Genomic DNA, 26,469 nt, shown 5'->3' with positions numbered 1-26,469 from the left:
TTCTTGTGAGGTTCAGCTCTGGTAAAGACCTGAAAGGTTAGGCCCTGGTCAAATAGTTTCTCTCTTGAGGGCAGACCTTGTCAGGATGGACAGAATGCTCTGGTGTATTTCCAAAATGGCCACCTTTCCTTTCCCACTTCTGAAGCAGGAGGGAGATTTTCTTCCTATCTTTACTGTGACAGCCTGGTAGAGCCACTGGACATATAACAAAAGGTGAGTGTGCTGCTCTGTGACTGGGCTCCCTGGAGGTTGAACTCTCAGACTTGTCTACCCTGTGCCCCCAGCAGTTCAGTTACAGCTCAAGTTGTCCTGCCCTGCTCCTGATTTCCACATAGGCCTCTGCTCATGGATTTCTGTGCCAGCAAGTTTTGATTTTGTGTATCTTCATGTTTGTCTCTCCAGTTTGGGAGGTAGCATTTTCCCCTGTGGCCTCAATTCCTTGACAGATATAAGAAAATTTAAGTGGGTTTTTTTCCCCAGTTAGTTTAGCTATTTACTTATGGTTATGATGGGGTAATGACGTCTACACTGCTTAAATGCTGGACCAGAAACCAGAAGTCCTCTTTCTTCTTTTTCCATATGGACATTTACAGCTATATATTTGTCTGCTTTAACTGCATCCTGTGAGGTTTTTTATGTTGTGTTTTCTTTTTTGTTCATCTCAAGATAGTTGCCAATTTCCTTTGTGGTGCTTCAGCTTTCTATGGGGGGGAGTCATTTCCGTTCTGTCACTGGATTAATTTCAGAGAGTGTCAGTGCCTCCAGGCCCTGGGGTTTATTTACATCTACACCTTTTGAGAGTAGTTTCTGAGGAATAGGGGAACTGAAAGGAGACATGAGTGACTGGAGAGGGGGGAGTATGACTTAAGCTCTCGCTTTTGAAGCCATGCTGTCGTTTGTGGCCTCTACCCCAGAGATTCTCAACCAGGCCATATCGTCCTTCAGGTGGCATTTGGCAACATCTGGACATGTGTTCGGTTGCCATACTGGATGGAGGAGTGGCGTGCAACTGGCATCTAGTGAGTAGAGGCTGGGGATGCTGCTCAATACCCCATAATGCACAGGGCAGCCCCTCACAGCAGAGTTGTCTGGTCCAAAATGTCAGTAGTGCTGCCACGGAGAAACCTTTTTGTAACACCTTACATTGGCAGGACTGTATCCTGCTCACTAAGCACCCACCTGTGTAGTGTCTCAGTCCCTCTTCACAATGGTCCCTGAGGTAGGTGAAATGTCACAATCTGAGGTGAGGCGAGTGAAACCTTAAAACTGTAGCAACCTGTCAGTTGGTAGCAGAGCTTGGATGACCACCTGCCAGTCTGGTTGTTACCCCCAAAGCCCATAGTTACCTGGGTCTCCACTGGCTCTGTCCACTCCATCTTTCAAAAGTAGATCAACATGCATTGTCCTGTGAGTAGATGTCTGGAGCACTGGTTGCCTGAGAGGCCTCTCCTAGCTAAGAATGTTTCACATGGTCTTGTGATCCTCTGCAAACACAGTAGAGACTCCCTGCAGGCCATGTGGTATTTGGCTTGGAGTGGGCATACTACATTTCTGTTGAGTAAATTAGGAGTAGCTTGGTGATCTCTAGGAGCTTGAAATGTAGGTTGTAGGTATCTCCAGAAGAGGCTGGAAAATGAGACAGGCCCCTAGGACTGACAGGGCAAGAGAAATCACAGACTGTACATGGGTTGTTTTGCCTCAAGGATTTTAATTTGGTTATTATTCATATAAAACCAATTATTATAATTTGGTTATAATTCATTATTCCCCTTGTTAAATTCCTCACACTTCAGCTTCCTCTTCTTACTGAATTGTTCATACTAGTACTTTTTACCTTTCTTAAAAGACCAGTTTTAACTCTACTTAAAAATTCACTGTGGCTTCAGATTTTGTCCCCTAAAGATCTTACTGGAACATGACTTGCTGGGCCACCCAGGCGTCCCTTTTGTGGTATTTTGACATCAGTTATCATGAAATCATCCTGACATTGAATCCATATGTCTTCAGGTAACTGGTCTCTATATTTGCATCCATAAAATGGGATATGGTCCTTTGTTAGTTAACTGAGGCCTTTCCCAAGGATAAATGATTTAGAGCACGTGAAAGCATTCTCAACAGTGCTGTGTAAATGGCCAGGTCCCTCCAGTTATGAGTAACTGTGAAAAATTGTATTCATATGAATTATGCAGTATAACCAATTGTCATGCAATTATTAAGGTAGTTTGCTAGAATGAAACAAAATGCATTCAGATTTTGTGCTTCTTACAGTGCTAGGCTAGTAATTTGATGAAAAGATCTCAAGCTATATCTTACCTTCGACTGTCCTGAGAAATACAAGAGCTTGACCTTGACCTTTGTTTCTCCATAGGTGTTACAGAACATTTTGGACACTGAAAAGGATTATGCTAAAGAACTTCAGTCTCTACTTGTCACTTATTTAAGACCCCTGCAGTCCAATAACAAGTAAGATTTACATTTTAAACCCCTTGCTAAATAAAGCAAGATAATGTCAGCATCCAGAGTTATTGCTCTTATGTCACTGAATAATTGATTTTGCCCTTTAGAAGAATTTCCACAGATCACAGGTTGCCAAGAACACGGTCAGGGCAACGGAAATTACACAAGATGTTGCTGCTGGAGAGCTTGGCTTTCTTTCTCTTTTGCCTGTGGAAGGAATGAGCACATCCGCATTTCTGTCTGTCGCAGTTTTTATCTTGTATGTTTTAAAAGCAATATATGCAGTTTTACCTTGCACACACGGATCCTGCTAGTGTTTTTATGCAGAAAACATATAAACTGGAAAGTTTTGTGCTCCCCCTGACCTTTGCCGGGGCAGAAACTCTTCTCCATGGTCTGAGAAGGGAAAGCATGTGGCATTTTGTGAATGTTTGTTAAGGGCACCTCGAGGTCGTATTTCATTCAGACCAAAGAGAATGATAGAACTATTAAAATGTTTGTGTGTTTGTTTTATTTTTTTAAATATTATTTATTTATTTATTTATTCATAGAGACACAGAGAGAGAGGCGGAGACACAGGCAGAGGGAGAAGCAGGCTCCATGCGGGGAGCCCGATGTGGGACTCGATCCCAGGTCTCTGGGATCACGCCCTGGGCTGAAGGCGGCACTAAACCGCTGAGCCACCCAGGCTGCCCTGTGTGTTTGTTTTAAATAAAATACTCAAACCTTATTCTGGTCTTAGAAATGTCTGGAGCTTGAATTGAAAACTTCATTTTCACAAAAGAAAAACATTGACCATTTTTTTTGTGCTTGTAGGCATGGCCTATTTAACAAATAGTGGCTAACTGCATTTGTTTGTGTTTTTATTTTAATTGATTACACTTTACTAGAGATTATGATCTATAAGTCAAATAGAAAATTGAGCCACAGGCCCTTAAACTGCAGGACAAAAGCCTCCTCCTTCCCCTCGGTAAGAGTTTACTTTCGCTGGACAGCTGCCTCAGCTATTGGACTTCAGGCTTAAATAAATTTAACATATTTTGTGATTTTTTTCCTCCCTTTTTTTTTTCCAAATCATGTTTTCTAAGGCATAAGGTCTTGCTAAATTTCCCAGTTGGTTATTTTCCATGGCACTATGGGAATCTTAACTTCGGTATGAAAGGATTTTGTATTCCTGTGTTTTGTAAGCATTGAAACATGATCAACAACAAAGTGTCTTTTGTTATTATTATGTAAAACATGAAGTTAATCCTGTGAATCATACTTCTTAGAGCTGAATGGAAGGAACCTCAATGAATCATTGAGTCTAGTGCCCTGGAAGAAATGACTATCCCCATTGAACAAATAAGGAAACTGAAGTCCAGAGGCTTATTGCTGTACCCATCACACAGCCAGTAAGTGGCCAGACTCGACCAGCTGCACCTCCTGCCGCTGATTGAAATGTGCCTTCCATTTTGTAGAGGTGACAGACAGGGGCAGGAAACCGAGGTGATGACCCTGAGAGGGGAGATGGGAAGGTTGCAAATGAAGGAGGCAAGAAGCCTGACTCAGAACTGTGCTGTTGCCATGTAAATTCAGAATACACTTGGGGTCTGTTTCTACCAGCTGTCTTTCTAGACAGAGTGACTGGAGCAAACCAGACTGTTTACTGTCTGATCCTGAAGGGACCAAGAAAGCCCCCAATCAGGTTCAGTTCGACTCCCCAGTCACCTTCTTGGGGCCATGAGAGAAGGAAGTCAGGGAAGCTGGCTGGCTGAATGTTTCACTTTTAATACCCATACTAGGGGTTTTCCAGCTTGTGGTTCAGAAGGGCATGATGGCAGAGGAACTGGGCACTTCTTATACTCGAGGGGTTACTGGTAAGGTTTGTGTGGGGCTTCCTTTTCTTTGTCAGCAAAAATACTCTCTTGGAAACACTCCCCTATTATATGAAGAATAAAGAATGTGTGGCTGACACTGGCCTTCTAAATCTTCAGAAAAGTTTTCTCCCAAAAAGTGTTTAAGAACATGGGCTCTGGAGTTAGAATGTTGTGGTTTAAGTTCTGGCTTCACCCTTCATTAGCTTTGTGGCTGGGTGATTTGCTTTAACCTCTCTGTGCCTGGGTTTCCTTACATGCAAGATGGAGACAATAGCAGGCACCTCATGAGGTTGTTGTCAGGTTAAAATGAGTTATTATTTGTGAAACACCTGGAGAAGTGTTAAGTGCTGTGTGAGTGTTGTTGGTGCATGTAATCACCTACCATTTGGTGGGGGAAAATGGAGAAAATTCATAGTACAGAGGCTCTGGATAAAATTGTTCAGTTGGCCTTTATTTGCTCTATTCCATTCCACAACCAAACAAGCAAGAAAACAAGCAAATAAATCAGTACTATTTTCTTCTCCTCTACTTCCTCTCATGAAGATTTCCTTTTATTGATTTATGAGCATTAAATTGGGAGAAAGTGGATTTTGCAATTTTTCCCTGTGCAGTCTATGAGAATATATAATATCTTTCAATTAATCTCCCAGCTCCTCTAGAAGAGAATACTCAAAATTTTTTACATTTATTCCCCAGCCATGATGTATTTTGCCTATTTAGATACTTAAATATTACACACTTGTTATTTGTTCACTCATTGCATTGTGAAACACCTAAATGTCTTTTATAAACACTTGTTTGCTCTGGGATCATTATTCTTATTATAGAAAAAATAAATCAAGGAAAGACACTTTTAAAAGTTGTTTAAGACCACAGAGTTGTTGTAAATTAAAAAGTGAAAGTTAAAATCTAGAGATTGCCCTTCCCTCATCCCATTTGCCAATTTTTAGCAAATAATCAGCTCACTAGACTGGAGGTAGATAACTGGAATCATCCTGAAGTTCTATTCACTGAAACCATGTGTTTTTTTTTTTTTTTTCAGTCTGAGTACTGTGGAGTTTACATCTTTATTGGGGAACTTTGAGGAAGTATGCTCATTTCAACAGACACTCTGCCAAGCCTTGGAAGAATGTTCAAAGTAAGTGTTGGGTGTTGCCATTAGGGTAGCCAGCAATACCATTTCTTTGGTGTCTTTTGTTTACCCTTTACCTGTTGTCTTAGATAGGGGTACTTTATATTTACTCATTTGTTACAACGTTGATAAATTGTCCTGTATAGAGAAAAACCCACTAGGTGGTGGTATTTACAGAGCCAAACCACTAATGCATTGTATATCAGGGCTCTACATGCAGTACGTTTTTTCTGATTTTATTTAAAAATTGTTTTGGTTTACTGCTCCTGATCAGTGTAAGAGGCAAATAAGGTCTCAACTGACCATGGACGATGCCTTTGACATTGATTAGATATTTTCTTTTGTATACTGCAAATTACTTGGAAAAATTAGTCAGATAATTCATTCAGTTGCATAAGCTGCTTTTTCTCTTTAAATCACTCCTGCTATCTTGTCTATTATATTAATAGTTGAAATACACAAAAAAGTGGGGAAAGGAAAGTATATCTATGTGACCCACAATACATATTTGATGGCTAGCTCAATAATTGAGGTGTTCAACTTCATATACAGAATGGACTGTAAAGATCATCAGGCAATATATTTTTGTAGCAAGATTAATTTTCCAAGCACTGTATCTCGGAGAAGTTTCATTGTCTATAGGGAAATTGGGGTGATTGCCTGTTTCTTGAGCTTTCTGGGACACAGGTGGTCATCCAGGAAGGAAGATGGTAAGAGCCTATACCAAAGAGACCTGAGGAGCCATCCTAAATACTGATACGATCCAGCTTATTGATGTGGAAAGATAAGTCACTAAGTGAGAGGAACCAGTTGCAAACTAGATTTGTAATCTTTGTTTTCCATTTTATAGAGAAACATGTAGAAGGAAGACAAAGGAACATGCCAAAATTGTTCTAATAGCTGTCTGTGAACAGTGGAATGCTGAATAATTTTTTTCTTGCACTTTTCTGATTTGTCTACAAATGACGACAGGTGGCTTGTAACTTAAAATAATTAGTCTTGAGGCCATCCTGCCTAGCAACCACCGAGCCACGAAGACTGCATAATATTCCTTTGTGATGTGTCATTTTTAGATTTGATTACTTTTGTCTGTCCTTTAACTTCATATAAATTAGCCAAGAGTATTTTTTGTGTGCCTGGCTAAAATTTTGAATATTATAATTTGAACAAATATATTTTTTAAAAAACCCTACCTAGTAATTTCAAGTAAGCATCTAGCCCCTATTTATTGGTTCTGTGTTTGGTGGCTCAAGTTTAAAGTGGTGGTCAATTATCCCTTCAAAAAACAAAAAATAAGGTGGTGGTCAAGAACTTACATTCCATGGAGAAAGTGGTTAGAACATATTTTCTCTTTTAACTTTCGCAAAATAATTCAAAAGGTTCGCATGTAGCCAGGCTTGATTGGTAATCTTCTTCCTTTGTCCCTTGTTTCATATTTTACATTCTGTGTTTCATCTGTCTTACTTACAGGTTTCCAGAAAACCAACACAAAGTAGGAGGTTGTCTGCTGAACCTCATGCCTCATTTTAAATCTATGTATCTGGCTTACTGTGCAAATCACCCCTCAGCTGTCAATGTACTCACACAGCACAGGTAAATTGTTAACTGTTTGCCCAAATAAGCCATTCTGCAGTGAGATCCTTTCCTAGGACCACTTCCTTTAGAAATCCAAGGTGTCCAGTTGGACTTTTGATTATCCCCCTTCACAACTGCAGGAGTTAATCTGTCATTACATGGATTGCTAGTCTGTCTCTTTGGTCTGTCAGATTATTTCCTGAGCATCTGCTATGTGCAGAGACCCATACTAGCTGAGGGGGGATACAGTAGCAAACAAGGAAGAGGAAGTCCCTTCCCTCCTGGAGCATAGAATCTCAAGGGAAATACAGACATGAAATGAAATGTCATAAACATGTGGCATTACAAAAGGGTAATTAAAAGGGTGCTGTGAGACTTTGCAGTGTGGTACCAGCTTAGTGTGGGATGAGGGAAGATCAGGGAAAGTTTTCCTGAAGCAAAACTCCATTTACATCCAGTGTTTTAGCCTTTCCTCATCCCAGTGAATGATTGATCTGAGTTGCTGACAGTAGGCTAAAGGGCCTGGGTTCATTCCTTTTTTCTCTTTCCCTTTCTCTGGTGGGGGAAGTTTCAAACAGTGCTATGGCTCAAAGGCAGATACTCATTACTCTGGAAGGGCAGAAGGAAACCAGCAGTGTGAACTATCTGGCAGGCGTTTTAAGCAATGGGCTGTGATAATAATTGTACATGAATATAAATTGTTCACAATTCATGGGGAACAATGAAATGGTATCTCCTTTAAGAGTCCTTGCGAGGGACCCAGATAAGCTCGTATCTCTCTTACCCTTCCTCACCATCTCCTTTCCCAGCCCTGATGCATTCACTGATGCATTCATCTGGACCAGAACCCTGGATGATAGGTTTAAAGATACAGTTTGGACTTTGAAATCATGTGCTAGAAATCTAGTGTGGGGGTCGGGAGGAGGAAGACAATAGCAAGATCACCACACAGAGTCTCTTAGTACTTGACCCGGAAACGAGACTCCGAATGGATATGGATTCCTCAGGACTGGAAACCGGAAAGAGTATTCTTCTCTTAATCTGGCTCAGACTTGAACCCCCAGAGCCAGACTGGAACACTAGTTGACACGAACCCTCAGAAGTGGTAGAAATTTGGGTTTTATCCTGGTTGGTTAGGACTTTTATTGAATTTAGAGAGCCAATATGTAAGGATTCTTAAGGTAGAATTCAGTGGGTCCTGCTTGGAGGTCAATTTTCTTCTCCTGATCAAAGTCATGAGTTCTTGTAGAATAGCAAATATGGAAGTTGGAGTTTAAAGACAGAGAGGCCATGATTCTGAGTTATTTAGGCAAGTGGCTGAACTCCTTATAGCTAATACTAGCTAATAATAGCACTGACAGTGCACCAGGCACATAAGAGCCTATGAGGGAATTAACTATTTCTACCTTCACTGCTTTACAGGTAAGACAGTGGAAGGTCAAGTAATCTGCCAGAGAGCTCATAGCTCTTAAGTAGTTGAGCCAGAATTAGCATCCAGGTCTATCACACTTCTAAAAAAATATTTTTATTAAGATATATATGTATTCCCTACAAAGTATAATTTAAATGCAAATTTAAAGAATTACAATAAAATGAACACTCGTATACACACCACCCAGCTTAAAAAATAAAACATTACCAAAAAAGAGAATGAAAGCGTTACCATTTCCTTTTTTATCTACCAGCCTTATTGAATTCTAATTCACATACCATGCAATTCACCCATTTGAAGCATACAGTTGAATTATTTTTATCATATTCAGAGTTGTGCAACCATCACCACAATCAATTGAAGAACATTTTCATCACTCCCCAAACAATCCCACGCTCATTAGCAGGCACCCTCCATTGCCATTCCAAGGCAACCCCTAAAGTACTTTACGTCACTCTGGATTTGCTAATTCTAGACATTTCATTTAAGTGGAGTCACACACCACAAGGCCTTTTATGTTTAGCTTTCTTTACTCGTCATGTTTTCAAGCTTCATCGTGTTGTAGTACTTATTTGTACCTCATTTTTTTAAAGAGATTTTATTTATTTATTAATAAGAGAGAGAGAGAAAGAAGCAGAGACACAGGCAGAGGGAGAAGCAGGCTCCTAGCAGGGAGCCCGACATGGGACTTGATCCCGGGTCTCCAGGATCACACCCTGGACTGAAGGCAGGCGCTAAACCACTGAGCCACCCAGGGATCCCCCAGTACCTCATTTTTAAAATCCCCACAGAAGATTCCATTATTTAGATACCTCATTTTTTTAAACAGATTTTATTTATTTATTAATGAGAGAGAGAGAGAAGCAGAGACACAGGCAGAGGGAGAAGCAGGCTCCCTGCTGAGAGCCTGATGTGGAACTTGATCCCAGGACCCCAGGATTATACCCTGAGCCAAAGGCAGATACTCATCCACTAAGCCACCCAGGTGTCTCTATTTATTTTACAGAGAGAGTAAGAGAGAGTGCGTGAACACGCACACACACACACACACACACACACATACATACACACGAGCTGGGGAGAGGGGCAGAGCGGGAGGGAGAAAAATCCTCAGGCAGACTCCTCACTGAGTACAGAGCCCCACATGGAGCTTGATCCCACAACCCTGAGATCATGAACCAAAATCAAGAGTCGGGTGCTCAACTGACTCAGTCACCCAGGCATCCCAGAAATGCACCATTTTAAAGTGTATAATTAAGTGGTTGTTAATATATTCACCAGGTTGGGCAACCATCACCACCATTTGGTTTCAAAACATTTTCATCTCCCCCAAAAGAAACCTAATAGCCAGTAGCGGTCACTTTCCTTCTTTCCAATGGCTAATGATGTTGAACATGGTTGCACATGCCTGTTGGCTATTATAAGATCTTCTTTGAAAATATGTTTGTTTAAATCCTTTGCCTGTTGTTTAGTTGGGCTATCTTTTCATTGTGGAGTTGTAACACTTCTTTATATATTCCTCATATCAGATACATGATTTGCAAAAATTTTCTCCCAGTTTGTATGTTGTCTTTTCACTTTCTTGATGGTACCCTATGAAGCACAAAAGTTTTAATTTTAAGTTTAATTTTGATGACATCCATCATATCTATTTTCCTACTGTTGCTTGTGCTTTTGATGTTTCAGCTAAAAAACTATTGCCTAATCCAGGTCATGAGAATTTATGCCTATTTAAGAATTTTATAGTGTTATCTCTTACATTTAGCTCTTTAATCCATTTTTGAGTTAATTTCTGCATATGGTATGAGGGAGGGGTCCAACTTCATTCTTTTGTGTGTGTAAGTCTAATGTCCCAGCACCCTTTGTTGATTTCTATTCTTATAAATTTGTTACATTGTTTTATGTCTCAGAATTGGATCTATCTTGGTGAATGCTCCACTTGAGCTTCAAAACAATGTATATTTTTCTGTGGTTAGATGAAATATTCTATAAATGTAAATGAGATTACTAGGTTGACAGCACTGTCTACTTCAGCTATGTCTTTACTAATTTTCTATCTGCTGGACCTGTTGATTACTGAGAGAGGAATGTTGAGGTTTCTAACCACAATAGTGGATTTATCTGTTTCTCCTTTCAGTTCTATTAATGTTTGCCTCGTGTATTTTGTTGTACCGTTGTTAGGTGTATTCACATTAAGGATTGTTTTGTCTTGTTGGGGAATTGGCCCTTTTATCTTTATGTAATGCTCCCTCTTTATCCCTCATAATTTTCCTTGTTCTGATGTAGCTTTTTCTGAAATTAATGTAGCTAACCCAGCACATTTTTGACATATATTTTTCATCCTTTCCCTTTTATTCTATTTATATCTCATAGACAATATACAGTTGTGTCTTGTTTTTTAATCCACTCTGACAGCCTTTGTCTTTTAATTGGCATATTGAGACCATTTACATTTAAAGTGGTTATTGATATAGTTGGATTCATGTTTACCATGTTTATAACAGTTTTCTTTTTTTAAATCTTTTTAAAATATTTTATTTATTCATGAGAGACACAGAGAGAGGCAGAGACATAGGCAGAGGGAGAAGCGGGCTCCCCGCATGACTCGATCCCAGGACCCCGGGATCCCGGGACCTGAGTCAAAGTCAGATGCTCAACCACTGAGCCACCTAGGTGTCCCTATAACTGTTTGCTATTTATTGTACTTGTTCTGTTTCTTTACTACCCCACTTTTACTGACTTCTCTGGTTTTAGTTAAATGTTTTATGTGATTTCATTTTATCTTCTCTCCTAGCATATTATACTTCTGAAAAAACTTTAGTGGTTTCCCTAGAGTTTATAATAGCCATTTATAATTAACAGCACTTTCATATAACACTTTGAATTCATAGGTAGTATTCTCAATTCCCCCTCATCTCTTACAACATTGTTCTCATTCACTTTATTTATCCATAAGGTAAAATCACCTGATATATTGTCACTATTATTACTTTGAACAGTTATCTATTAGATCCATTAAGAATCAGAAAAGGGGGGGATCGCTGGGTGGCTCAGCAGTTTGGCGCCTGCCTTTGGCCCGGAGTGCGATCTTGGAGTCCTGGGATCGAGTCCCGCATCGGGCTCCCGGCATGGAGCCTGCTTCTCCCTCTACCTGTGTCTCTGCCTCTCTCTCTGTCTCTGTGTCTATCATGAATGAATGAATGAATGAATGAATAAATAAATCTTTAAAAAAATCAGAAAAAGGTTTTCTTTCACTTGCATGTATTATTCTCTGGCACTCTTCCCTTTTTATGTAGGTCTAAGTTTATTTCTCTCTGAAGAACTTCTTTTAACAATCTTTGCGAAGGTGGTCTACTGGTGATAATTTCTCTCAGTTTTTGTTTGCCTGAGGAAGTATTTTTCCTCCACATTTTTTTTTTAAGTAGGCTCCACTCCCAGTGTGGAGCCCAATGCAAGGCTTGAACTCATGATTCTGAGATCAAGACCTGAGCAGAGATTGAGTCAGACTCAGAACTGACTGAGCCTCCCAGGTGCTCCTCTCCTCCACTTAAAAAAATTCTTTTCCCTTTTATTTTTATTGTGGCAGAAAATATATATAGCATGAGATATACCCTCAACAGATTTCTAAGTGTAAGAACAGTATGCGAGGAGATTTTTCTATAATCTTTGCCTTGAGAACTTGAGTGGACTCTTGGATGCAAAGGGATCCTGAGACTAGGCCCCTGGGAGTTTTTAACTGTTCAGCTAGTCCATACGTAGACTCTTAAAATTCATCAAAATTAGCATTTGAGTGTTTCTACCAGTTACTGGCTCCCATGGCTTCTCCTTCAGGGAAGCAGATCTCTGTTTTGTTTTTTGTTTTTTGTTTTTTTTTTAATTTTATAAATTAATTTTTATTGGTGTTCAATTTACCAACATACAGAATAACACCCAGTGCTCATCCCATCAAGTGTACCCCTCAGTGCCCATCACCCATTCACCCCCACCCCCCGCCCTCCTCCCCCTCCACCACCCCTAGTTCATTTCCCAGAGTTAGAAGTCTTTATGTTCTGTCTCCCTTTCTGATATTTCTCACACATTTCTTCTCCCTTCCCTTATATTCCCTTTCACTATTATTCATATTCCCCAAATGAATGAGAACATACACTGTTTGTCCTTCTCCGGTTACTGTGGCCAAGTTCAAAAAGGGTGTTGCCTGAGTTCTCCTCTGGGATTTTGATGGAATCTTGTCTCACATTTAGATCTTTCATCTATTTTGAGTTTATCTTTGTGTATGGTGCAAGAGAGTGGTCCAGTTTCATTCTTCTGCATGTGGATGTCCAATTTTCCCAGCACCATTTATTGAAGAGAGTGTCTTTCTTCCAGTGGATCGTCTTTCCTCCTTTATCGTATATTAGTTGACCATAAAGTTCAGGGTCCACTTCTGGGTTCTCTGTTCTGTTCCATTGATCTATATGTCTGTTTTTGTGCCAGTACCACACTGTCTTGATGAACACAGCTTTGTAGTACAACCTGAAATCTGGCATTGGGATGCCCCCAGATATGGTTTTCTTTTTTAAAATTCCCCTGGCTGTTCGGGGTCTTTTCTGATTCCACACAAATCTTAAAATAATTTGTTCTAAGTCTCTGAAGAAAATCCATGGTATCCAATCAGGCAGAAATTAAAAATCAATTGAATGAGATGCAATCCAAACTAGAAGTCCTAACGACGAGGGTTAACGAGGTGGAAGAACGAGTGAGTGACATAGAAGACAAGTTAATGGCAAAGAGGGAAACTGAGGAAAAAAGAGACAATCAATTAAGGGACCATGAAGACAGATTAAGGCAAATAAATGACAGTCTAAGGAAGAAAAACCTACGTTTAATTGGGGTTCCCGAGGGCGCCAAAAGGGCCAGAGGGCCAGAATATGTATTTGAACAAATCCTAGCTGAAAACTTTCCCAATCTGGGAAGGGAAACAGGCATTCAGATCCAGGAAATAGAGAGATCCCCCCCTAAAATCAATAAAAACCGTTCAACACCTCGACATTTAATAGTGAAGCTTGCAAATTCCAAAGATAAAGAGAAGATCCTTAAAGCAGCAAGAGACAAGAAGTCCCTGACTTTCATGGGGAGGAATATTAGGGTAACAGCAGACCTCTCCACAGAAACGTGGCAGGCCAGAAAGGGCTGGCAGGATATATTCAGGGTCCTAAATGAGAAGAACATGCAACCAAGAATACTTTATCCAGCAAGGCTCTCATTCAAAATGGAAGGAGAGATAAAGAGCTTCCAAGACAGGCAGGAACTGAAAGAATATGTGACCTCCAAACCAGCTCTGCAAGAAATTTTAAGGGAGACTCTTAAGATCTCTGTTTTAATTCTCTGTATTTACCTGCCTTTCCAGATTTGGGGCGGAGGGGTTTCCCTGTCATTTCATTTCCCAGTGGATCTAAGGAAAGTCATTGATTTTCAATTAGTCCAGTGTTTTTTTTTTCTTTGGAGAATAGTAAGGATGCCTTCCAAACTCTATATGTCAGAGCTGAAACCAGAAGTCCTTCAATGATTTTTTTTGAATTCTGTTTTTGATGGTTGCTTTGAGACTTTCCATATATATCTTAACTTATCAGAATCTCCTTTATATTCACACTAAATTAATTCTAGTGTGATAAACTAATGTTACTCCTCGTATACCCTGTCTCTTCTCATTTGGGGCTACTGTTATACATATTATATCTATATGCTATAAACCCAGAAATACATTGTTGTAAATATTATTTTATGTAATGCTATGTGTATTAATGAAACAGAGAGGGAAAGGAGAACAAGGATATATTTAGAGCATCTGTTACATTAACATTCACTTTTAGTATGTGTTTATCTTAATTTCTTCCTGTGAATTTGAGTTACTATCTGGTATCATATACTTACTCCAATAGTGCTTTCCTCCCACCCACTGCCACTGTGCTGTGCTTGTAAAATATATTACATTTCAATATGTTACAGGCCCAATGATATTATGATATGATATTGCTTTACACAATCATTTTTATACTAGTTAAGAAAAAAGGAGAAATATGTAAATATGTCTTTCACAATTGCATGACTACCTTTGCTGGTGCTCTTTTTACATGTAGATTTGAATTTACATCTGGATTTACTTAATTTTCTCATGTAACTTTAATATTTTCTTGTAAGCTGGGTCTTCCAGCAAGTAATTCTTTGGTTTTGTTTATTGGGGAATGTTTCCATTCCACCTAAATTTTGGAAAAATAGTTTGGATGGATATAGAATTCTTGGTGGGCAGTTTCATTTCTTTACCTTGGGTATATGTCATTTCACTGCCTCTGGGCCCATATTAATTCTGATGAGAGATTAGTGGTTAATCTTATTCGGGTTCCCTAGCCTATAATCAGTTTTCTCTTTCTATTTTTAAGATTTTCTCTTTTTTTGTCTCAGCATTTTTACTGCAATTTGTATATGGATCTCTTTGCACCTGTCCTACTTGGAATTCATTGAGTTTCTTGGCTACATAGATCAACATTTTCCTCAAGTTTGGGAAGTTTTCAGTCATTATATCTTCAAATATTTTTTTCTGCTCCATTCTCTCTCTTCTCCTTTGGGACTGTCATGATTCATATGTTGTTGTGCTCAAAGATGCCCCACATTTCTCTGAGGCTGGTTCATTTTTCTTTATTCGTTTCTCCCTGCCCCACCCCTGTTTTCTCAGATTACATTATCTCTCTGAATCTATCATTAAAGTTACTGATTCTTTCTTCTGTCAGTTCACATCTACCACTGAGCATCTCCAGTGAATTTTAAAATCGCAGATATTGTATTTTTTAACCCCAGAACTTCTATTTGGTTCTTTTTAAAAAAACAATTTCTGTCTCATCACTGATACTCTCTGGTGAGACATTGTCATTATAGCTTCCTTTAGTTCTTTAAGCATGGTTTCCTTCTTTTGTTGTTTATTTTTTTATTGGAGTTCGATTTGCCAACATATAGTATAACACCCAGTTCTCATCCTGTCAAGTGCCCCCCTCAGTGCCCGTCACCCAGTCACCCCATCCCCCCACCCACCTCCCCTTCCACTACCCCTTATTCATTTCCCAGATTTAGGATGCTCTCGTGTTCTGTCACCCTCTCTATTTCCCACTCATTTTCTCTTCTTTCCCCTTTAATGAGCATGGTTTCCTTTTGTTCTTAGAGCACATTTATAATGGCTTTGAAGTCTTATAACTCACACAGACAATTTTTATTATCTCTTTTTAATCTCCTGTGTATGTGTCACACATTCCTGTTTCTTTGCATGTTACATATTTTGTTGTTGTTGTAAACTAGACACTATGCAATTTTAGGGTTAGAAACTCTGGATACTGATTCCTTTCTCTCCTCTTGGGGGTGTGTTGTTATTGTTTGCTTATTTGTTTGTTTAGTTACTTGATAGTCTCTCTTAGTGACGCCTGTTTCACCCACAGTGTGCACCTCTGACGTCATCCTTCAGAGGGCATAGCCCTGGTCATGCACACAGTCACCCTGAAAGGATGGTGGTTTTAGCAGGGTTCTCTTTGACCATCTCTCCCTGATTTTCCTGTTAAGCTGTCTACCCAATTCTGCATCAGATCCAGCTGTTAGGCTCCACTATTTTCCAGTGGATTGCTCTCATGGTTTTGACAATCCCCTGTGGGGCATAAATTGATCTGTCATCCAATCCAATGAAGTTCAGGCAGGGGTAGTTTTTGAGACAAATCTTTGAAGTGTGTTCTGACCCTTCTTAGCTGTGTCTTTCCTTGGTACTTTCTAGTGACCTAACTGGCCTATGGTTTACATTCTTGCTCTTAATTAAGAAGAGCTGCCAGCATCCTCTTCTTTTCCTCATCACCAAAATCTTCATTGTTTTTGCAAGAACCTTTAGGTTTGGATTTCCTCACACTCTTTTTCTTTTTTCCTTTTTTTAAAAAGTAGGCTCTACACCCAACATGGGGCTCTAGCTCATGACCCTGAGATCAAGAGTCACATGGTCTACCAACTGAACCAGCCAGGCGCCCCTCCCCACGCTTTTTTTTCTTTTTCCTTTTTAAAAAATTTAAATTCAATTAGCTAACATCTGGTACATCATTTATTTCAGATGTAGTTTTCAGTGATTCATCAGTTGCATATAACACCCAGTGCTTATCATATCACATGCCCTCCTTCATGCCCATCACCCAGTTACCCCATTCCCTCACCCCTCACACTTTTTTTCAACTAAAACCAGTTCCTCTGGGGAGAGCCTCAGAACTCTCACCCAGAGCCTTCTTCCTATGTCTGTGTGTGGGGCTGAGTAGAGAAGGAAGCCTCCACCTCTTAGCCATGCTGGCTAGGAATTGGCTTCTTCAGCTTAAAGTTTAAGCAGATGAGATATGCTAGTGAGGTATTGTGTCCTTGGATTGGGAGCTGAGGGGAGAGGGAGGGAGACCTGAAGTCTTGGCCACACTTGCAAGAGGTAGAGCCTCCATCAAGCTGAGCGGGGAGGGAAGGAGAGAGGAAGATAGCAGGTTCATGGTCAAATGCCAGGTACTCTCCTTGTTCTGAGCATTGGAATGTTTTCTTGAATAAATGTTCTTTCACTTATCATTATGCCATTAGAACAATTTCTGGAGACCTGAAATGGTTGCTTTTATACTTTCCACCAACCTGCAGGTTTGTGTGGGGATTAAATAAGATAATGTCTACAAAGTATCCAGTATTTAGCACAAGGCAGTTGTCACCACTCCTTATTTCTACTTTATTCATTTGCTACCAGCCATTAGTTACTTTTTAGAAGAAAGTTGTATGCGGCATTTCCAGCATACGAAAAACAGAAATAAAATAAAGTCCACCCAGGTAGCCACCATTCAGCTTAACAAACAAATTCTAGCTGCAGTCGTAGTCCTATATGTACTCTCTCCTATTTCCTGTTCCTCCCTCCGATGCCACAGGGAACCACAGTCCTGAATTTGGCTTTATCATTTCCAGAAATGTTTTCATACTTTACTATTTATCTTCAATTAAGAAAAAAATACCCAGAAGCATTTTTCCTGTGTTGGATAAACATCTTGTGTGTATAAAGACAACTCTCTTAATACCAATAAAAAGAGATCCCCCTCATGTTAGAATATGAGCACATTTTCTTTTCCTTTTAACCTGAGAAGGTCAATTCCAGAAAGAAATGGTGTACCTCCAGGAGCCGACTTCTGTAGTGTTCAGAGAAGTTTTGTTTGTAACTCTGTGTGCTAGAATGTTATGACTGCATTTACCCACATTAGGATTTTAATTTTGTAAATAACAGTAGAGATTCCTTCAACCATTATGATTTCAAGTTTGTTACAGGGATGCCTGAGTGGCTCAGTGGTTGAGTACCTGCCTTTGGCTCAGGGCGTGATCCCGGATTCCTGGGGTCGAATCCCACATCAGGCTCCTTGCATGGAGCCTGCTTCTCCCTCTGCCTGTGCCTCTGCCTCTCTCTGTCTCTCATGAATAAATAAACAAAATCTTAAAAAAAATAAAGTTTGTTAGAGAGTTAATTTAAAGGTTCTCAACTTTGGGGGGATTATCATATCCTATTTACTTCATTTTGGTTAGTGGTGTTTTTTGAGAATTTTATAATATACCTTGAAATGATGGAAGACTCATTGGAGTCCCATAGAACTGAATTTTTATATTACCTTTTATTTGTATATAAGGGGTGAAAATTAAATTGAAATCCTTGGAGGTTTCCCCAGATGTGTTTCTAATATAATCTCAGCTCTTTTACATGTATCTTGTGGGCAATTTATGATGAAGACTAGAGGCAAGGTATAGGTGAATGAAATTTCAGTCTAAAATCCTGTTTTATTGTTTTTTTAAAAGCAAGATTTATTTATTTATTTGAGAGGGAGGGAGGGAGAGAGAGAGAGAGAGAGGGAGAGAGAGAGAGAGAGAGAGAGGGAGAGAGAGAGAGAGAGAGAGGGAGAGAGAGAGAGAGAGAGAGAGATGGGATAGGGGCAGAGGGAGAGGGAGAGAGAGAGAGAACCCCAAGCAGACTCCCCGCTGATCATGGAACCCTGATGTGGGGCTCGATCTCATGACCCTGAGCTGAGACCAAGAGTCGGTGTTTAACTGGCTGTGCCACACAGGCACCCCTAAAATCCTGTTTTAGATGAAAGTGTCCGCCGAAATAAAGACATTGATGGATTTCTGTTCTTTTCCTACCGAAATCTGTGGATGCTTAGACACTGGAAAACCACTGGAGCCTAAACAGGCCAGTCAGTTGAACTTCTTCCTTTCGGCCTGCAGATGGCAGCATCATACCAGAAATATACCTGACATTTGGCAAAGACCTACAGCTTTGAAATTCATTACATGTTGGCACCTTAAGAATGCAGTGATGTATCATCTGAATATGGATATAGAAGCAGACCCCAACTTTGATGTGTCCCCATATTTACATATATTTGAATGGCTGCCCCAGTCTTTTGTTATCCCCTGGTTGAGGTCTTTTGGGATTTCCCCTCTCTTTCCCTTTCAGGCTTATTACTATAGCTCTTGTTTCTTCCTGGGAATAAGTGCTCCCTTACAAAAATACCCACTTCTCTCCCGTGCTTTGGTGTGTCTCCCATCCTTTTCACGAGGGAAGGGACTCAGATTGAAAAAGAGAGCAAGGTGGGCAGCCCGGGTGGCTCAGCGGTTTAGCGGTTTAGCGCCGTCTTCAGTTCAGGGCGGGATCCTGGAGACACCGGATCTAATCCTACCTCCGGCTCCACGTCACCACTGTGCCCGGTCCCTCTTGTTGTCATATTGTTTACCCTGTTGTCAGCAATGAAGACTTGGAGGAAAAACCCAGAGTTGTGTTGTGTATTCGTTCCAGGGACAAGGAGCCTAGGGAACATTCTGAGACTGGGTTGGGTTCTGTCTGTGTCTTTGAGGAACCGGGGGAGGGAGCACACGCGGGACAGATCACAAACAAAAAGTGGTGGGGATGAAAAAGAAGCAGACAGCCTTGGCTCTGGGACTAGATGAATGAATAAAGGGATAATAGGGATCCACCTAACCCATTTGAGTGGCATCCCTGGGATTTCCCACTGGCCAGAAGTCCAGGCCTTCAGCTCCTCAGGCCTCACTTCCCCCTTTCCAGGCCACAGTGATTTCCATGAAAGCAGGGCAGGGGGAGGAAGGAAGTGTATGTGTGTGGGGGGGAATATCTGACCCTTTTCCAGCTATTTTAGGTAGACTTCTCATCCTCAAAGTAGAAATCTATGCAAATATTCCACAGAAACACTCTTATATGATATGGTTAACCTCTGTAGAAGTATTAGAAGTTAGGATCATTTTCTGGAGCTTTCTAGCCTAACCCAAAACATCCCAGAGCCCCATCCACCATGCATTCTGTGAGATAAAGGTATATTGAGTCTAAAACAGCATTCATACATTGAGAACTGCTTCTCTTGTATCACATCATGTGTACAGAACATGTGAAGCTTGAAAAACAAGTCAACCCACTGACATTTCCAACAGGCTATATAAAATTAAAAACAGCATCTTAAAGACAGCTTGTTCTTTGATATAACAATAGATATTTTAATCTTACATTTTTGTATAATGACCTTAATTTGTGGATTAAGTTTATTTGGCCAAGTAAAATGTGTCTTGTAGGATCTAGTTATTGTAATGGGCAGTGGCTTTATTAAGATGGTTTTGTTCATTTGTTGCACTAGTAAAATGCTCATTTCTTCCCAATAGCCGATGATCTCATGTTAAGTGGAAAAATTTTTAAAGACCCTCTTTTATGATATTTAGCAAGCCTAAAAGTTAGAATGTGGCATGGAAAGTAATAACAAAATACACGTTAGCATTTGCTTTTAATTGTTGTAAGCCTTGTATCAATTAGTGTAGAACATTGAGGACGGGGCATTTATTTAGTCATGGAGAGAAAAAAAATAAGACTTGTTTACCTAATTGAAAAGAAATTAGGAAAGTGATTTTCTCTAAATTACATTTCTATTCAAATGCACTCTCCAAATTCAAGTTATTTTCCTAATTATATTTTATATGCAATGAATTTTTAAACCTCTTTGTGCACTTTATGCTCTTGGTTGGAAATTTAACATCAATTGAGTTTCCATTAAGCTGGAAATCACAGCTTAATGGTAGTTTTTAGAGATGTGATTTTAGCAAGGTATTTGTCTTGGCATAGTAATAATAGTAATATAAATGCATTTATAGACTACTTTAAAGTTTACAAAATACTTTTCTACACAAAGGCATGTGGTGTCATGGAAAGACTTGAGGCTTTGACTTCAGACCTGGGCGTGAACCCCAACATAGCCATTAACTTCCAATTACTCTTCCTGAGTCTCAGGCTTCTCATCTGTAAAATGAGGATAACACCTGGGTTGAAGTGCCACTGTGCATATTAAATAGGAATGAATGTTTGTGAAGATCTTAGCATGAAACAAGTCACCTTCTGAACCCCAGTAGTGAATCTTCAGAATTTAGTAGGAAGTAGATTTAATTCCTGTCTTACAAATGAGTCAGCTGAGTCCAGGTAACTGATCCAGAGGCACCACCCTAATTCATGACTCCAGGTCCAGACTTCTTCCCTCCTCCCAGGGGCTTCTGGGGCAAGACGGCAAACATAGATACAATACTCAGCATGGATTGTCAGGTGTGGCCACTCAGATACCATCCAGCTTCCATCAAAGCAGTGATTCCTAGCCCATTTTCCTTGACATACATGTGACCCTGCATGGCTCCAGGTTGCTGGAGTGTTAGCTGAAACCCCATCCCTTTCTCTCCCACTCACAAAAGTCCAAGAAGAGAGTGTGTCTATTAATAGGATAACCTACAATCCATCCCATCCCCACCCCACCACCCAGTATTTTACTGCCAATAGCAAGTTTCTCTGAAAACCCTTCACCACTGATTGCAACATGCCATGGTTAGGAACTGCCTGCCTGAGCTGTCTTCTAGGGAGAATAAGTCATTTTGAAGTAGATAGTTCATGATCGAGAGTGATGAGAAAGATTGGTGGGACCAGTGGGAGGTAAAAAGTGTGGGCTTGAGTTTGTAGGCAATCAGAGGTTCTTGAGTAGAAAGCAACAGGATTAGAGTGGTAGTCTTCAGGACAGCTTGGAAGCCAAAAAGGCTGGAAGCCAGGAGACCACTTGGACTCTTGGAGTGAACCAGATGGTATGAGATAAAGGTCTGAACCGCGGCAGTGGCAGCGGGAATGGAAAGGCATCAACTTGAGACTGATTGGCTATGCACAAGCAAGCAAGGAGGCAGAGGGGGCCCAGTCAGAAGCAGAAGTTTCAGAATATGCTGTCAGGTAGGCAGTGGGTGTCCTTCTTTAATTTTATTTTGCACAAATGAATATTAAAATGATCTTGTAGCCCCAGGACCCAGGATCACGTTGCTAGAAAGGAGACAATTAGGACGGTGCAAAAAAGCAGAAAAGAAAAGCCCAAGCTTATAGGGCATGGTTCATAACATATTAGTGGTCTTTTTCTTTTAGCCCAATTGCTGCCTTATGGAACTGTCTGTGTAGCCTGCTGTGCTGGTTTCAGATCCTAGGCTAAGTGACTTTGTGGCTAGTCATAGGAACATGCAGCTATCTGAATTTTGAACTTGATTCTGAACATTACAAGTGGGTGCCCGATGATAGGGAGTATGCGGTGAGTTGCTACACTTGGCATTTTATCAGTCAATAACCAGAAAGTTTGAAATGACTCAAGTTGTATGTGGAGGCCGTCTGGTAGACTGTATGTTCCATGTTGGTGGGGGCAGTCTCCTTAATTGAGGGCAGGGATTTTTATTTCATCCACTGCTGTGTCCCCTGCAGAGAACAGAGCCCATTTATTTGTAGATGTCAATCAATGATTGTTGTATGCACAGATGAAGCAGGGGATCACAGTGACTCTGGCTTGCCACAGTAGCCCCAGTGCTGGGCACAAGGCTGATTGCATAGCAGGAGCTGAATAAAGGTTTATCAAATGGAACTGACATGAGTTGGACAGCATTTGGTTTAGCAAAACTGATTTCTGTCTGGTTTTATATTGTGCAAAATACAGGAAAATAATGTTGGGTTGGGAATTCTTTACTTGGAACATTAAGCAGTAACAAAACCATGTTCATTCTTTTGCTAGTGATGATCTGGAACAATTCATGGAAAGTCAAGGTGCGTCCAGCCCAGGGATCCTCATTCTAACAACCAGCCTCAGCAAACCATTCATGCGACTGGAAAAGTATGTCACTCTCTTGCAAGAGTTGGAACGGCATATGGAGGTAAGAAGGCAGTGTGTGGGCCTCTGCTCTAGAGGAAGCAGCCAGTCTCCCTTCAGACTAACCCTGCTGAGGAATTCAGGAAAAGCCTTGGTTTCGCATTTTACTTGATCCAGTCTTCCCTCTTCCTGGGCTTCTAGTGTCCCTCTTTATGCAGCAAAATAGAAAGGGGGCATTCTTTTTTCCCCCCTCTTAAGATTGTTTTATTTTTACTTAATTTATTTTTCCCATTTTTTTAAATTTTTTTTTATTTATTTATGATAGTCACAGAGAGAGAGAGAGAGAGGCAGAGACACAGGCAGAGGGAGAAGCAGGCTCCATGCACCGGGAGCCCGATGTGGGATTCGATCCCGGGTCTCCAGGATCGCGCCCTGGGCCAAAGGCAGGCGCCAAACCGCTGCGCCACCCAGGGATCCCATTTTTCCCATTTTTATTGACAAATAAAAACCATATCTGTTTAGGTTGTACAATGTGATTTTTTTAAGTGTACCATGTGATGGTTTAATATCTGGAGATATTGTGAAATGATTCCCACAAGCTAGTTAATTCACACCTCCATCACCTCACACAGTTACAAGTATTTTTTTATAACACTTACAATATACTCTCAGTGAATTGCAAGTATACAATACAGTGCTAGAAACTATAACCACCATGCCGTACATTAGATCCCCGGAATTCATTCATCTTGCAACCAAGAGGTCCCTCCTTTACTACAAAATATTCGTGATCATTTGTCCTCCCAGCCTCAAACCCGGTGCTTCTCTCAAGTTGACTTAGGTTCTCCTCCTCTGTCGATGGTGGTTCAGTCAAAATTGGCCAAGATTTTCTGTTGTTCTGGTATATGAGCCAGCCTGATTGTGGGATACAAACAAAGCAAAGCATCAGAAAATATAAACACCATTTTCACTTATAGACAGGGATAAATATCTTGAGATCACTGCGATCATTCAGCTTTCTGACTCTGGGTTACACTGGAACATTCTGGAATCTCCTTAAAAACTCATAAACAGGATAACCAATATTAGTTGATCTGTCTATGTACCCATAGACCTACATCAAAGCGCCCTCACATTTGTGTTTATAAACTTAGAGTTGATTGGCAATAGCTGCAGCATAGCTATAATCTTTCCTAAATATTAAGATTGGCAACGATGCCTGACCATTGAATACTGTTTCAGCAAGAGGCCAGATCCTTTTATTAAAAACCATCAACAGGGATTGCTTCTAGAGTCATCCTTGCGCCATCGAGCATGGGTGTTTGAGGTGTGGGTGGGAGAGGAGGGCCCTCTGAGGGAGGCTGCGTTTACCCTAGTTGCTCTTCCTGTGTCTGGGGAAAGGTTTTGAGGTTTTAAAGGGTTTGATTATCTTTAAAGAAAAAGGTTGCACACCGCCGTTCTCATCAGCATTTGTAAGGATTGAAAGCGTGTACTCTGAGCAAAACCACATTCTCAGGTTGTTTGGCCTGCCGGAAAGCTGGAGGCAGCAGGGAGCTAGTGAGCAAAGCCTGCTGGGATGAAATTTCAGTTAGGCCTTGGGAAGGTGTTGACCTCTGGATGCCTTCCCAAAAGCTAAACCAGTTTGCTGAACCGTTTGAGGTTTGCCCCTCCTTGCTTATTGCAGAAATCCAGAAACCAGCGGCCTCAGTTTCTGTTCCTGCTCAATGCAGGAGTGCTAACATATACTCAGTTTGAGGAGAAGAATCCCCAGCCGCCCCCGCTGTCTGGATCCCCTCCGATGGGCTTCTCTGTGTTGGAGCCTGTCTGCACTCCTGCCTCCGTTGGTTGTTGCTCACCTGCCTTGGGCTGCCTTCCGTTTCCTACCATCAGATAACCCACACCATCAGCACTAGTTAGCCATCCGGTGAGCCACTTTCTCCAGCTTTCTGATCATTTAGCATGGCCGCTGGCTAAGGGGAGCCTAGAATCAAATTAGCTATTGGTTAATTTGGCAAAGGATACATTTGACCATAAAAGAATAGAAACCTTCTTCACAGAAGCAATACTGTTCTTGGCTTGGGGCAGAACCCTGGCCTGTCCAGCTGTGTGTTTTCTTACCTATGGCTGGTGGAGCAGCAGATTTTGTCCTTCCATTAGGCCGGCTGAATCCCAAAGGTTAGGTAGACATATTCCCATGGTGGGTATACAGCCTCCCCAAGAATCTCCCCTCTCCCTTCGTGAGTGGTCATGGAGATATGCATTCCTTAGTGCCGTTCTGGAACCTGTCCACTTTTCGGGGTTTTAAGTAGCACAGAACTGCAGACCATATATGTGGCTTACAAAGAAGCACATGGTATGAAACTTGGAATTTTGTTCCCATCTGCCCCATTGAGCCTCCTGGAGGAAAATTAAGGCATTTTAAGAAGTAAGATGGGATTGATTTTTCTGTAACCACGGTTCCCTACCTCTTGTCACTTATTAACAACGTGGCCTGATGATGCCCCCTCCTGACTGCTGATTATTTATTATCTAGAGACTCAGTAACCACACCTAGCATGTTGTTGCCAAATCCATGATGCGCTACCTACCGCCTGTCTACGTTTCTTGGTCACCTGATCATGGGAGGCGCTGAGACGCCAAATGCTCAGGTGCTGTCTTATTTTGTGATCTTTAAATTAGCATACAGTGAAATGGACTGTTTTCTTTTGACGTATAGTGCTGTGGCTTTCAGCACGTGTGTGGATTCATGTGACCACTGCCACGATGGAGATACAAGACAGGTCCATCATCCCCTCAGATTTCCTCTGTGTCCTTGCGGCTGCCACACCCTCCCCCCTCAACCCCTGGCAATGGCTGATCTGTTCTTCTTTAATATTATTTTTCAATGTATTCCTTTAATAGGATACGCATCCGGATCATCAGGATATTCTGAAAGCAATCATAGCATTCAAAACTCTCATGGTAGGTGATGCTCTCCAATTATAATTCTGTTTTGTATGCTTTGTTCCTAAAAGAGTGACATGTGTGTAACGTTTCTTTCCTTATGCAAAGGTCTTTAGAGTGGAAACAATAAGCTTTAGTGACAGTACCGCAGTGATTGTCTCATTTAATTTTGTCTTCCAAAAACTCATGCTTACCTATGAAAGGTTGCCAGGCTGAGGGTATAAAGCACTCACATTTGAAGTTTCTGCCACATTAAGCATTGCTGTGTAGGTGGGGGGTTTCCTTTTGTCTCTTTGTCTTTCCCCCCGTGTCGTTCACCTTATGTCTGTGCAACTTGTCGTTCACTGATTGGCATCGATAATGGATTCATCTATATATGCCAAAAGGTGTGAGTTTGTTCTTTGCATATGAAAAAGAAATCCTTCATCAAATCTAAAAGGAGAAAACCTACTCAAATACAGTTGCTTTATACAGATTGCTATCAAAGCTATCTGTAATCTTGTATCTTGAGCATGATGGTTAATGTCTTCTGGAACCCACTGATGGCACTTAGTAGCATTTTAGGAGAAAAGATAGTGTTACTTTGAGTGATTGATTAAGTTCAAATTCACTTTTAAAAAAGATTTATTTATTTATTTGAGAGAGAGGAGCACAAGAGGGAGAGGGAGAGAGAATCTCAAGCAGACTCCACGCTGAGCATGGAGCTGGGTGCAGGGATCTCTCACAACCCTGAGATCACGACCCAAGCTGAAACCAAGAGTCAGACACTTAAGTGACCATGCCACCCAGGAACCCCAAGTTTAGCTTCATTTTAGACATTTCTGTGGCATTCCAAGTGATTGGGTTCCATGGTTAGTTACTGATCCTTGC

The 26,469-nt window shown here is 40.8% G+C and overlaps 1 protein-coding gene across 4 annotated transcripts in view; it reads left to right on the top strand.

Moving 5' to 3' along the window:
- ARHGEF6 (Rac/Cdc42 guanine nucleotide exchange factor 6) overlaps nucleotides 1–26,469 on the top strand; it is a 101,773-nt gene that overhangs the window by 56,534 nt on the left and 18,770 nt on the right. For all 4 annotated transcript variants that reach the window (XM_055338514.1, XM_055338515.1, XM_055338513.1 and 1 more), the window contains 5 exons: nucleotides 2,369–2,463; nucleotides 5,359–5,454; nucleotides 6,919–7,041; nucleotides 22,582–22,720; nucleotides 25,558–25,617. In XM_055338514.1, coding sequence (XP_055194489.1) covers nucleotides 2,369–2,463; nucleotides 5,359–5,454; nucleotides 6,919–7,041; nucleotides 22,582–22,720; nucleotides 25,558–25,617 — 513 coding nt within the window. The remainder of the gene's footprint in view (nucleotides 1–2,368; nucleotides 2,464–5,358; nucleotides 5,455–6,918; nucleotides 7,042–22,581; nucleotides 22,721–25,557; nucleotides 25,618–26,469) is intronic.

This window comes from Nyctereutes procyonoides, unplaced genomic scaffold (genome assembly GCF_905146905.1).
Source record: "Nyctereutes procyonoides isolate TBG_1078 unplaced genomic scaffold, NYPRO_anot_genome, whole genome shotgun sequence".
NCBI classification, from domain to species: domain Eukaryota; kingdom Metazoa; phylum Chordata; class Mammalia; order Carnivora; family Canidae; genus Nyctereutes; species Nyctereutes procyonoides.
Note: the sequence above shows the minus strand (reverse complement) of the source record. Positions and strands in the feature narration are given on the sequence as shown.